Source organism: Guillardia theta (assembly GCF_000315625.1).
Source record: "Guillardia theta CCMP2712 unplaced genomic scaffold GUITHscaffold_29, whole genome shotgun sequence".
Taxonomy (NCBI): Eukaryota; class Cryptophyceae; order Pyrenomonadales; family Geminigeraceae; genus Guillardia; species Guillardia theta.
The window spans coordinates 21,413-34,759 of record NW_005434645.1 but is presented as its reverse complement, the minus strand read 5'-3'; the positions used below and the strand labels follow the sequence as shown (position 1 = coordinate 34,759).

The following is a 13,347-nucleotide window of genomic DNA, read 5'->3' as shown; positions in this document are numbered from 1 at the left end:
GAAAATTGGGTATAGTGACTCGGTGTTTTGCTTGGGCCGCAAGATTTACGGACGAGCTTGATATTTTAGACGTCTCACAGGACGTAAGAGCAATCAACCGTAGAATGAGCTCTTACATGATAGTGAATATGAAGTTGAGAAGTAAGTGCGTGGTTGATAGGATAGTTTACAAGGGAGAGAGACGCGTAATCGAGGGCAGAGGGCATCAACAAGACGCTCAACGTCGCAGTATCTGATCTGTGGTAAGAGCTGATGTTTTTCCATCAGGAGTTGGTCTTCTGACAGGCCATCCTTCGTGCCGGAGCCGATGTGGGGCCTCGGGCAGTCTGGGCACGAGGAGAAGATCAGTCAGCTCGAGCGAAGGAACCGAGATTTGGAGGAGAGACTACGAGAGCTGGAGTCCCCTAACCGCAGAGACGCATGCACACGGGAAGTGCTGGAACGCCTTGGCCTGATTCATTTCTCGATCGATCTGCATGATCGCCTTAGGGACTGGAATGCGATATCGCAGAGGCAGATGGGCTGGAAGAAGGGGGATGTAGTGGGGAAGAGCATATACGAGTTCTTGGTGGCGGATGTTTTGAAGTCCAAGGTCATACCACGATCTTCCTTGTGTGCTTCGTCCTGATTTCATTGCGCAGATACAGCAAGGCATTGAGCATGCCAAATCTAAGAGAGAATCAGTTTCTCTCGAATTCTCTGCATCAAAGCCGGATGGGTCTGTGATTTTTTTGTCGCTCCGTGGAATTCCCATAGTACAGGATGATGCGAAGAGTTGTGAAGAAGTTTTGTTCGTTGGTCAAGATATCACTGATAGAAAGCAATACGAGCAGGAGATGGTCAGGAAGGCGCAGGAGCTCAGATCCTTTATAGATACTGTGAATGCCCCTATCTTTGGGACAGACGTCAGCTACAACATTAATGAGTGGAATGATCAGGCAGAGGAAGTTTCAGGATTCAAAAGAAATCAAGTCCTTGGGAAGAACTTCATCGAATTCTTCATAGCACATGAAAACCAAGTTTCTGTACGGGATTTGTTGAATGACGCCTTGAATGGCAACAATCGTACCAACTTCGAATTGCCGCTCCTTGATGCGAAGAAGCAGAGATTGTTAGTGTTGCTCAACGTGACTGCTCGCAAGAATATTGATGGGGAAGTCATAGGCATTATGGGAGTGGGTCAAGACATCACTGACCGAAAGCGATTTCAAGATGAGAGGGCAAGGGTGGCTCAAGAGCTGCAGAACTTCATTGACACAGCGAATGCACCCATCTTCGGGATCGATCACATGGGTTTGGTCAACGAGTGGAATCTGAAAGCAGCAGAGATAACCCAGTTTTCACGGGAAGAAGTCATTGGCAAGAACCTTGTTGAAATTTACATCACAGACGAGTTCAGGTCCTCCGTCAAGCTGGTGCTAGACAATGCCCTCAAGGGATTTGAGGCAGCCAACTTTGAATTCGCGTTGTACACCAAGGATCATCGTAGAGTTGATGTGCTGCTTAACGCGACCCCGCGACGCGATGTTGAAGGAAATGTGATCGGCGTCATTGGCGTTGGGCAAGACATCACGGAGAGGAAGATGGCAGAAATGGAAAAAGCCAGAGTGGCGCAGGAGCTTCAGACGTTTATTGACACGGCCAATGCTCCGATCTTTGGAATAGATGATCAAGGGCTTGTCAATGAGTGGAATATGAAGGCTGCCGAACTGACAGGTTTCTCAAAACAAGAAGTGCTTGGCCAGAATCTTGTTGAAGTGTACATCGGCGAAAAGTTTCGGAACACTGTGAATGGTGTCCTACAGAACGCCTTGTGTGGAATGGAGACATCAAACATTGAGTTCCCATTGTATACAAAGGAAGAAAAGCGAAGAGTTGAAGTACTTGTGAATGCTACAGCACGCAGGGACATCAACGGGAATATCATCGGAGTCATCGCTGTTGGACAAGACATCACAGAGAGGAAGCGTGTTGAAGGAGAGAAGACGCGAGTCGCGAAGGAGCTGCAGACTTTCATCGACACGGCCAACGCCCCCATCTTCGGTATCGACGCCAAGGGCCTCGTCAACGAGTGGAACAACAAGGCGGCAGAGATCACTGGCTTCTCCCGGGAGGAAGTGCTGGGTCAAGACCTTGTGGAGGTGTACATCAGCGAGGAGTTCCGCCAGTCCGTTCGCGAAGTACTGGACAATGCTCTTCAACAGAAGGCAACGGCGAACTTCGAGTTTCCCCTCTACACGAAGGACGAGCGACGAGTGGACGTGTTGCTCAACGCCACCCCCCGACTGGATGCGAACGGGAACGTGGTGGGAGTGATCGGGGTAGGGCAGGACATCACGGCGAGGAAGCTTTTCGAGGAGGAGAAGACGCGAGTCGCGAAGGAGCTGCAGACTTTCATCGATACGGCCAACGCCCCCATCTTCGGTATCGACGCCAACGGGCTTGTGAACGAGTGGAACAACAAGGCGGCAGAGATCACGGGCTTCTCAAAAGATCAGGTGTTGAACCGCAATCTTGTAGAAGATTTCATCAGTCCAGACTACAGGGTGTCGGTGTCTCAGGTACTGACGAACGCGCTGAAGGGTCGGGGGACGGCGAACTTCGAGTTTCCGTTGTTTACAGTTGATAAGAGACGTGTCGAAGTGCTCCTGAATGCAACACCGAGGAAGGATATCTCTGGGAATGTTGTGGGAGTGATCGGGGTAGGGCAGGACATCACAGATAGGAAACAAGTTGAAGTAGAGAAGACCCGGGTAGCCGAGGAGCTACAGAATTTCATCGACACGGCTAACGCCCCCATCTTCGGTATCGATGCGAACGGGTTTGTGAACGAGTGGAACAACAAGGCGGCAGAGATCACGGGGTTTTCTAAGGAGGAGGTGCTCGGCAAGGATCTGGTAGAGGTGTACATTACCGACGAGTATCGTTCTTCGGTCAAGGAAGTACTCGATAACGCGCTCCAAGGTCACGAGACCGCCAACTTCGAGTTTCCCCTCTTCACAAAGAATCAAAGGCGTGTTGAAGTTCTGTTGAATGCAACGACAAGGAGAGACGAATCTGGGAAAGCCGTGGGAGTGATCGGGGTAGGGCAAGACATTACAGAGAGGAAGCAGGTTGAGTCCGAGAAATTCCGGGTAGCTCAAGAATTGCAAGCGTTCATCGATTCAGCGAATGCGCCAATCTTCGGTATCGATGCTAAAGGCAGAATCAACGAATGGAACAACAAGGCTGCTGAGATCACCAATTTCTCGAGCATGGAGGTGTTGGGAAGGGAGCTGGTGAAGGATTTCATCACTGAGGAATATCGCGAGACTGTGAAGGAGGTGCTCGACAACGCGCTGAGGGGAGTCGAGGCCTCCAACTTTGAGTTCCCTCTGTACACGAAAGATCAAAGGCGAGTCGAAGTTCTCTTGAATGCTACCACGAGGCGAGACGTGAGCGGCCGCGTTGTAGGGGTGCTTGGTGTTGGCCAGGACATCACGCAGAGAAAGCGAGTAGAGATTGAAATGACGCGTATTGCCCGTGAACTGCAGACTTTCATCGACACAGCCAACGCCCCCATCTTCGGTATCGATGACCAAGGACTGGTGAACGAGTGGAACAACAAGGCGGCAGAGATCACTGGATACTCGAAGGCTGAAGTGCTGGGCAAGAATCTGGTGGAGGTGTACATCACCGAAGAGTTCAGAGCCTCGGTGAAGGAAGTACTCGACAAGGCGTTGAAGGGCGCAGAGACAGCCAACTTCGAGTTTCCTCTCTTCACCAAGGACATGCGCAGAGTGGATGTTCTGTTGAACGCCACGACGCGACTTGGAGACGGGGGCCGAGTGGTGGGAGTGATCGGGGTAGGGCAGGACATCACAGAGAGGAAGCGTGCAGAGGAAGAAAAGACGCGAGTGGCCAAGGAGCTACAGAATTTCATCGACACGGCCAACGCCCCCATCTTCGGTATCGATGCAGAAGGTCTCGTAAACGAGTGGAACAACAAGGCGGCAGAGATCACGGGCTTCTCCAGCGAAGATGTGCTGGGGAGAAACTTGGTTCAGGATTTCATCACTGAAGAATACCGCGTTACAGTGAAGGAAGTGCTTGACAATGCTCTCCTTGGTATTGAGACTTCTGATTTTGAGTTCCCTTTATATACGGTGGACAAGAGGAGGGTGGAAGTGCTTCTCAATGCCACCTCTCGTCGCAACACAGCGGGAAAGATCGTTGGTGTGATCGGGGTAGGGCAGGACATCACCGAGAGGAAACGTGTTGAGGAGGAGAAGGCAAGAGTCGCGCAAGAGCTGCAGACTTTCATCGACACGGCCAACGCCCCCATCTTCGGTATCGACGCCAACGGGCTTGTGAACGAGTGGAACAACAAGGCGGCAGAGATCACGGGATTTTCTAGGGAGCAGGTGATCGGTCGCAGCCTTGTCAAAGATTTTATCACGGAGGAATACCGTGTATCGGTCCGAGATGTGCTGGACAAGGCGCTCAAGGGTGTTGGTACAGCGAACTTCGAGTTCCCCTTGTACACAGTCGATGGCCAGAGGGTTGAGGTGTTGCTGAATGCCACGACAAGAAGAGACGCTCACGGAAATGTGACCGGAGTCGTTGGCGTTGGACAAGACATCACGGATATCAAACGATCTCAGGAGGAGATGACTCGTGTTGCCAACGAACTTCAGACTTTCATCGACACGGCCAACGCCCCCATCTTCGGTATCGACGCCAAGGGCCTCGTCAACGAGTGGAACAACAAGGCCGCAGAGATCACTGGCTTCTCCCGGGAGGAGGTGCTGGGTCAAGACCTTGTGGAGGTGTACATCAGCGAGGAGTTCCGCCAGTCCGTTCGAAAGATTTGCGACTTGGCATTGCAGAAAGTGGCAACGGCGAACTTCGAGTTTCCCCTCTACACGAAGGACGAGCGACGAGTGGACGTGTTGCTCAACGCCACCCCTCGACTGGATGCGAACGGGAACGTGGTGGGAGTGATCGGGGTAGGGCAGGACATCACGGCGAGGAAGCTTTTCGAGGAGGAGAAGACGCGAGTCGCGAAGGAGCTGCAGACTTTCATCGACACGGCCAACGCCCCCATCTTCGGTATCGACGACAAGGGGCTTGTGAACGAGTGGAACAACAAGGCGGCAGAGATCACTGGCTTCTCCCGTGAGGAGGTGCTGGGTCAAGACCTTGTGGAGGTGTACATCAGTGCGGACTTCAGATCGACCGTATCCGAGGTTTTGGAGAACGCGCTGAAGGGTCGGGGGACGGCGAACTTCGAGTTTCCCCTCTATACCAAAGATGGACGGAGAGTTGAAGTGCTCCTGAACGCGACGCCAAGAAGAAACATGGCTCGACAGGTTGTGGGAGTGATCGGGGTAGGGCAGGACATCACCGAGAGAAAGGAAGTCGAGATCGAGAAGACTAGAGTCGCGCAAGAGCTGCAGACCTTCATTGACACGGCCAACGCCCCCATCTTTGGTATCGACGACAAGGGTTTGATCAACGAGTGGAACAACAAGGCGGCAGAGATCACTGGCTTCTCGAGACAGATGGTGTTCGGACAGAACCTGGTCGAGAAGTATATCACTGAGGAATATAGGGAGCAGGTCAAAATGGTTCTTGACAATGCGCTGGAGGGTGAGGAGACTGCCAATTTTGAGTTTCCTCTGTTCACGAATACAGGGAGGCGTGTAGATGTGTTGCTGAATGCCACTACCCGAAGGGATGTGACAGGGCGGCCAATCGGTGTGATCGGTGTTGGGCAGGACATCACTGAGAGGAAACAAGTAGAGGAAGAGAAGACTCGAGTGGCACAAGAGCTGCAGACTTTCATCGACACAGCCAACGCCCCCATCTTCGGTATCGACGCCAACGGGCTTGTGAACGAGTGGAACAACAAGGCGGCAGAGATCACTGGATACTCGAAGGCTGAAGTGCTGGGCAGGAATCTGGTGGAGGTGTACATTACTCAAGAGTTCCGGCCGTCGGTGAAGAAAGTACTAGACGATGCTCTGCTGGGGAAAGAGAAATCCAACTTCGAGTTTCCTCTCTTCACCAAGGATAAACGTCGAGTGGAAGTTCTGCTGAACGCCACCACTCGACGTGACGTCACAGGTGCCATAGTCGGAGTGATCGGGGTAGGGCAGGACATCACCGAGATGCGTCGACTGATGGAACAAGAGGCCCTCCTCTTCCAGGCTCAGGCTGCGAACGATGCTAAGTCGCAATTCTTGGCGACCATGTCGCACGAGATGAGAACGCCGCTGAATGTGATCATGGGGATGAACGACTTGATCCTCGAAACAAGCTTGCTGGATGAGCAGAGGAAGTTTGCGGAACAGATCAAATCGTCCTCCGAGTCCCTACTGGTCCTTATAAATGACATCCTTGATCTCACCAAGATTGAGGCTGGCAAGCTCGAGCTGGTCAGCGTTGACTTCGATCTCCGGCAGGTCATTGAGGACACGGTTGACTCCGTGGCTTCCAAGGCCCTCGGCAAGGGGCTGGAGATCTGCTGCTATATGAGCCCCAACACCCCGACGGTGGTGAACGGCGACCCTGACAGGCTGAGGCAGATCCTGCTGAACCTTCTGTCCAACGGGATCAAGTTCACCAATTCGGGTCAGGTGTACCTGCTGGCTGAGATGGAGGAGGAGACGCCGACCCACCAGGCCTTCCGTTTCAAAGTGTATGACTCGGGCATCGGCATCTCCGAGGAGGGCCAGAAGAAGCTGTTCAACCGATTCTCCCAGGTCGACTCCTCCACAACCCGCACGTACGGAGGGACGGGCCTCGGCCTTGCGATCTCGAAGCAGTTTGCCGAGCTGATGAACGGGTCCATGGGGGTCCAGAGCAACCTGGGCAAGGGGTCCTTGTTCTGGTTCAATGCGGTCTTCAAGAAGATCAACACTGCAGTGCAGCCCACCTTCTCTCTCCCTAGCGCTGTACACAGCAAGAGGATCATGCTGGTGGCAGACAACGAGACCCTTCGCAACGCCATCCTGCGATACCTGGAGACGTTCGGCATCGTCCCTCGATCGGTGGAGGGGATCCTAACTGCCGTGCCGTATCTGAAGGAGCGCTCGGTCGATATTCTCATCGTATGCCCGTCAGTCCAGCAGCAGAGGAGCGCCATAACCGACGAGAACAACCCGGACGAGGAGCCCATCACTGATGACCTCAGGTCCTGCATGAAGATCGTCGCTCAGTATGCACAGGAACCTGGTGACATGCAGAGCATCGTCTTCTGCCCTATCACGCAACTGAGCCAGGCTGCGGTGTACAGGAATGTTCCTGGCTGCATCATGCTCAGTCGCCCGGGTCGTCTCTCAGCACTGCACGCAGCGCTCAAGCAGTGCATCTCTCCTGAGGAGCACAATTCCCACTCTGCGATTGAGCGAGGTGGATCAGGGGAATCGGTAGAGGTGGAAGATGAGATCATGGGTGGAGGGATGGCGCGAATCCCAAGCATGAGGATCCTGATCGCCATGCAGCTGGAGCAGCAGCACGTGCTGCGAGCGATGCTCGTCCGCGAGTCTCACACTTGCGACCTGTGCAACAGCTTCAACGAGGTGATGGCGATGTTGCGTAACGGGGAAGACACCTTCTCGCACTTCTCTCACGATTGTGTGATCCTCGACTACGAGCTTCTGGGCTCCAAGACGAGCATTGTAGCCAAGGAGATCCAGGGATACATCAGACGGTCAACCTCCGGCAAGAGACCGATCCTGATCGGCATCGTCAACGGGTTCGATGGTCAGGAGTATCACGAGTGTACGCAGGCGGGGATGGACGGGCTGATCACGAGACCCTTCGACAGGATGAAGGTCAAGGAAGCCATCGCCAAGGCCGCCACCATCTCCGAGTCCAAGCGCGATCCCGTCCTTGGAGGCTCCCACGTGGTGTGCTCCACGAGCAGTTCCCGTGCAGCTTACGCGAGCGACCTGGACGGCAAGCAGAGGATCTTGGTGGTGGACGATGATGCAGGGCAACGTCGGGTGCTTCGGGCGATGCTGAGCAAGGACGGGTTCGAAGTGGACACGGCAGAGGATGGCTCTCAGGCAGTAAAGGCAGTGCAGAAGGTGAAGTACGATGCTGTGCTGATGGACGGCTTCATGCCGAACAAGACGGGATGGGAGGCAACTGCAGAGATCCGGTTGAGAGAAAAGGAGACCGGAAGTCGGCGGCCCATCACAATCATCGGAGTCACTGGTGCCTCTGGCGATGATGAGAAGAAATGCAAAGACGCGGGGATGACTGACACTATCCTCAAGCCCATCTCACGTGACAAGCTCACCGCTAAGATCCGTGAGTGGATCTCCAAGGCAGAGGCAGCTCGATGCGACTCGCCTGATCCCTGCAGTACTCCCCCTCCCCCCTCCAAGGAGCTCGCGAAGCCAGCAGCTGGCTCCAACCAACTGCGCATCTTGGTGGTCGATGATGACGCCGGGCATCGTATGATGCTTCGCGCGATGCTGACGCGAGACAAGCACCAGGTAGATACTGTAGACAACGGGGCAGAGGCAGTGAAGAAGGCAGCGAAGGTGAACTACGATGTCGTGATCCTCGATGGTTTCATGCCCAACATGTCGGGTTGGGACGCGTGCAAGGAGATCAGGGCGTGCGAAGCCGCGAGCTCGCACTCAGCTGTCATCCTGGGCATCATCGGCCCCAACCCCTCCGACGACGATCCCAAGTTCCGAGAGGCAGGAGTGACGGACCTGATTTGCAAGCCTCTGTCCAAGGACAAGTTGTCTGCCACGATCGCTGAGGCTCTCAGCCGGGGGAAGGGAACAGTGTGCGACTCGCCTCCTCCAGTGGAAAAGAAAGAGGAGGAGGAAGAGTTGCGGGGGAAGCCCAAGGTGCTGGTGGTGGACAGAGACATCGGGCAGAGGAAGGTGCTCAAGGCGATCTTGTCGCGATTGGAGTGCGAGATGGCGGAGTTGTCAAAGAGCAGCGAGTGCCTGGACAAGCTCGCGGCAGAGAAGTTTGATATGCTGATGATCACTTCTGACATGCCCAGCCCGTCCGGCTGGGACATTGCCAAGGAGCTGCGGCAGCGATCCTCGAAGATGCCCATCATCGCGTTGATGAGCGCCGAGCAAGCGAAGGAGTTCGAGGAAAGAACAAAGACGGGCTCTTCTCGGGCTTCGTATGCAAGCCCTACGACAAAAGTGCCATCGAGGCCATCGTGTCGAACTCGCACAAGAGCAACAAGGCGCCCCCTAGCGCTGCCCAGAGCAGCGTTGTGGCTGCTCCTGCTCCTGCTCCAGCTGCAGTGCAGCCGAAGAAGGAGTCGAAGGCAGCGAGGATTTTGATCGTGGAGGATCACTGGGCGAACAGGAAGCTGCTGGAAGCGATGCTGCTGCAGAAGGGACACGAGCTGCACTGCGTTGAGAACGGGGTGGAGGCAGTGAACATCACCGCAGTGGTTGAGTTCGACCTCGTGCTCATGGACTGCAACATGCCCATCATGGACGGATGGCAGGCAACGGAGAAAATCCGGCAGCGAGCAGGGCTGAACCAGACGACTCCGATCATCGCCGTAACAGCCAACGCCATGAAAGGCGACAGGGACAAGTGTATAGCCGCGGGGATGGACGACTACATCAGCAAGCCTGTGGAGAGGAAGCGCCTGTATGAGATAATCGCCAAGTGGACCACAACTGTACCCGACGTGGCGGTTGCCACAGGAACAGTGACGCCAGCAACAAGCGGAGCAGCCGCTCCGGCTCCAGCTCTCCCGAGTGCTGTGCCCGTGGAGCGAGTCAGGAGTCCCGCGATTCGGCGAGCGAACAGCACGGCGGTGAAGAAGGAGGTGCCAGAGAACAAACCTACGATCCTGCTGGTGGACGATGACAACACGCTGAGGCTGCTGGTGAAGTCGAGGCTGGAGAAGGACAACAGCAGGGTGATCGACGCGGGGGATGGAGAGGAGGCGCTTGAGAAGTTCCACAAGTCACGTCCTGACATCGTGATCTCGGACGTCTTCATGCCTAAGATGGATGGGTTCGAGCTCTGCCGCCAGATCCGCAAGCATGACAAGCGCGTGCCGATCGTGATGCTTACATCGATGAACGACGTGAAGGACAGGATCAAGGGTCTTGATGCGGGTGCTGACGACTACATCGTGAAGCCTTTTGCGCCCAAGGTGAGGAGAAGTACAGAAGGAGGGAGGAGAGAAGAAAGAGGAGAAGAGAAGAGAAGGAGAAAAGTTGGAGAGGAGATGAAAGTCAGCAAGGACTAGAAGAAAAGAGAGGAGTTGGAAAGGAGAAACAGAAGAGAGGAGGGGAGGTGGGGAACAATGTTGGTGATGGTTTTGGCTGATCCTGGTCGCAGGAGTTGGAGGCTCGCGTTCGGTCGCTCCTTCGACGTCGGGAGGTCTCGGGAGGAGAGAAGGCTGAGGCATCAGCAACGAGCTCGGGAGGAGGTGAACGCCGGGAAGGAACGGGAGGGAGGGAACGGAAGTTGGTTGTGTTGGGGACTGGGGGAGGAGGAGAGGTGGAGGTGGAAAGGTGCTGAGCTGGAGAACAGGCGGTGGGGCTTCGGGTGAGAACAACACGGTGAGCATAGAGACAGACGGAACGGGAGGAGCAGAGGTCGTTAACAAGGTATGTAGCATCTTCTGTCTTGTTGATCCTCCCCCATTTCCCTCTCCTCCTTCCTCCATCACGTCTCCTCCTGCCTTGCTTGCGTCTCCTCCTTCGTATCTCTCCTCTTCTCCTTTCCCCCTCCCCTCCCTTCCATGCTTCCTCCCCTCTCCTTCTTCCTCCCTTGCAGATTTTCTTCCCTCCTTTGCCTCTCCCCCTCGTTTCCCTCACGCTGGTGTGGGCAGGTACGAGAGCTGGACAATCTTCTTGGCATGCTCAAGCAGCACCTGAAAATTTGATTTCGAGTTTATTCATTTTGATGTAGAGCAGATTCCATTGACGACCTCCTCCTCCTCCTCTCTCCTCCTCCTCCTCCTCCTCCTCCTCCTCCTCTTCCTCCTCCTCCTGCATCTGCTTTACGCGTACAATCTCAACCTCGTTTGCTCCCTCCCTCCTCTTCCGGCCCATCCAGCAGCTGGAAGATGTCCTCAAGGAATCGCACCTGCCGCCATCGTCAGAAGCTCCTCCTCCCCCTCCTCCCTTGTCCCTCACCTTGTCGCTCTCTGAGCTCTCCTCCGTCATCTGCGTCGCCTCTCCGAGCTCCAGCTGGGGTCATCGTCAATAATTCCCTCCTCCTCGTCCTCCTCCTCCTCCTCCTCCTCCTCCTCCTCCGATCCTGCTCTCTCGACCCTCTTCCTACGACTACCGCCTCCTCCTCCCTCTCCCACAACCGCCTTCTCTTCCTCCTCCCGCTCCCACTTTCACTACTACCCATCCTCCTCAACTTACCTTCTCCGGCTCGAACTTGAGCTCGTCTCCCAGCTGCTGCAAGAGCCTAGCCTCCTGCTGGCCGAGAATCGAAGTTACAGTTCCTGACGCGTCCTGCCCGATGCGGCCTGTACAAGGTTCAGAGGGCATGAGGAGGAAGGGAGAAAGAAGAAGAGCGGTAGAGCAAACGAGGAAGAGGAGGAAGAGAAGGAGGAAGAGAGGGAGGAAGAGGAGGAGGAAGGAGAGGAGGAGGAGGAGCAGTGAGAGATCGCGTACCGACACGTCCTGCACGATGGAGATAATCGGCGGCAGTTCCGACGATGCCGAGGTTGAAGACATGAGTGACGTTGGGAAAGTCAAGACCTCTGAACGAAAGTGAGAGACGAACACAAGAGCAGAGCAGAGCAGAAAACAGGACAGCACAGGAAACGTCAAGTGAGAGTAGACCTTGTCGCCAACGGCGTTGTGACGAGAACGCTGACCTGAGGGAAGGATGAGGAGAGGAGCGATAACGGTGAGATTCAGAGGAATGCAGCAGGAGGCGCAAGAGGGGGAGGAGGAGGAGGAGGAGCAGCAGCAGCAGCAGCAGCAGCAGCAGCAGCAGCAGCAGCAGCAGCAGCAGCAGCAGCAGCAGCAGCAGCAGCAGCAGCAGCAGCAGCAGCAGCAGCAGCAGCAGCAGCAGCAGCAGCAGCAGCAGCAGCAGCAGCAGCAGCAGCAGCAGCAGCAGCAGCAGCAGCAGCAGCAGCAGCAGCAGCAGAAGGGTCCTTGATTGAAGTAGAATTGATCCATGCACGCAGAGCAGACTCGTAGGTGAGCATCGTGACGTTGTCCTCTGACATCTTCACTAGATCCTGCAATCCAGACAGTCACTTGATCCTCCCTCCCTCCCTCCCTCCCTCCCTCCCTCCCTCCCTCCCTCCCTCCCTCCCTCCCTCCCTCCCTCCCTCCCTCTCGTCTCTCTACCTCTTCGCTTGGCAGAAGCACCGACAGTCCCCTGCTCGACTTGTCATTCTCACGTAGCAGCAGCAGCAGCAGCAGCCTGCTCACCATAGCCCTGCCTCCACGTCGCTCCCAAGCCCCGTCCAGAGAGCGTTCTAAGCAGAACAAGTCAGACGCGGGGGATGCAGGAGCTATGGAGGATAACGAGGATGGGAAGAGATGTGACGAGGACGAGGACGAGGACGAGGACGAGGACGAGGACGAGGACGAGGACGAGGACGAGGACGAGGACGAGGACGAGGACGAGGACGAGGACGAGGATGAGGACGAGGACGAGGACAAGGACGAGGACGAGGACGAGGACGAGGACCTGTAAGGGTGATGCGATCTTGATGGCGGAGTCAACGTCGCGAGCGTAAATGATGATGCGCGGCTGTTTGCCTCCTGCTCTTTCGTAGCTGAGAATCTCCTGCTGCCCACGTCAGGTTGAAGCAGGAAGTTCCTCCTCCTCCTCCTCCTCCTCGTCGTCGTCTCCTCCTCATCCTCCTCCTCGTCTCCTCGTCCTCCTCCTTCTCCTCCTTCTCCTCCTTCTTCTCCTCCTCCTCCTCCTTAACCTGCCGCATCAACTTGACCAGCACCGACAAGGACTGCCACTGCCATGCCGTCAGGCATGTGGAGCGGGGGGGCAGAACTGAGAAGAGACGCGATGGGGAAGAGGAGAAGACGCGAAGTAATAAAGGCAGTCGCAGTGTTGGGGAAGAAGTGTGGGAGGAAGATGACGACAAACAGGAGGACGGAGATGGGGACGAGAAGGAGGAGGAGGAGGAGGAGGAGGAGGCGAGGGGGAGGAGGAGGAGGAGGCGGAGGAGGGGAGGAGGGGGGGGCGGGGGGAGTCGACCTGGAGGAGTGGTAGCTGTGCACGGGGGGTACTGGCAGCTGGCGTAACGGAACGACCTGCTCTCCTGATGAAGTTGATAGACGGCACTACGTGCTCATCACACAACAGGTGTTTCAGTTGGATCAAGGGGAAGTGCATTGATAGGCATCACAGCTGCGA

General features: G+C 55.5%; 4 protein-coding genes across 4 annotated transcripts; 3 read left to right on the top strand and 1 right to left on the bottom strand.

The window, feature by feature from the left end:
- Positions 1-460: 460 nt before the first annotated feature.
- Positions 461-9,652, top strand: GUITHDRAFT_45786 (hypothetical protein; the record flags this gene model as incomplete). Its single annotated transcript, XM_005833514.1, has 3 exons — positions 461-592; positions 642-6,938; positions 9,203-9,652. Coding segments are annotated over 3 exons (6,879 nt in total), but the record flags the coding sequence as incomplete, so codon positions are not given.
- Positions 9,653-9,778: 126 nt separating this feature from the next.
- Positions 9,779-10,144, top strand: GUITHDRAFT_62403 (hypothetical protein; the record flags this gene model as incomplete). Its single annotated transcript, XM_005833513.1, has 1 exon — positions 9,779-10,144. A coding segment is annotated over one exon (366 nt), but the record flags the coding sequence as incomplete, so codon positions are not given.
- An 869-nt stretch (positions 10,145-11,013) lies between these two features.
- GUITHDRAFT_107376 (hypothetical protein) lies at positions 11,014-11,690 on the bottom strand (the record flags this gene model as incomplete). Its single annotated transcript, XM_005833512.1, has 4 exons — positions 11,014-11,085; positions 11,136-11,189; positions 11,373-11,429; positions 11,628-11,690. 4 exons carry the CDS (start codon positions 11,688-11,690, stop codon positions 11,014-11,016), a joined length of 246 nt encoding a protein of 81 aa, XP_005833569.1.
- Positions 11,691-11,880: 190 nt separating this feature from the next.
- GUITHDRAFT_107375 (hypothetical protein) lies at positions 11,881-12,666 on the top strand (the record flags this gene model as incomplete). The annotated part of the gene is made up of 2 exons (XM_005833511.1): positions 11,881-12,112; positions 12,428-12,666. The coding sequence occupies 2 exons, from the start codon at positions 11,881-11,883 to the stop codon at positions 12,664-12,666; spliced, it is 471 nt and encodes a 156-aa protein (XP_005833568.1).
- Positions 12,667-13,347: the final 681 nt, after the last annotated feature.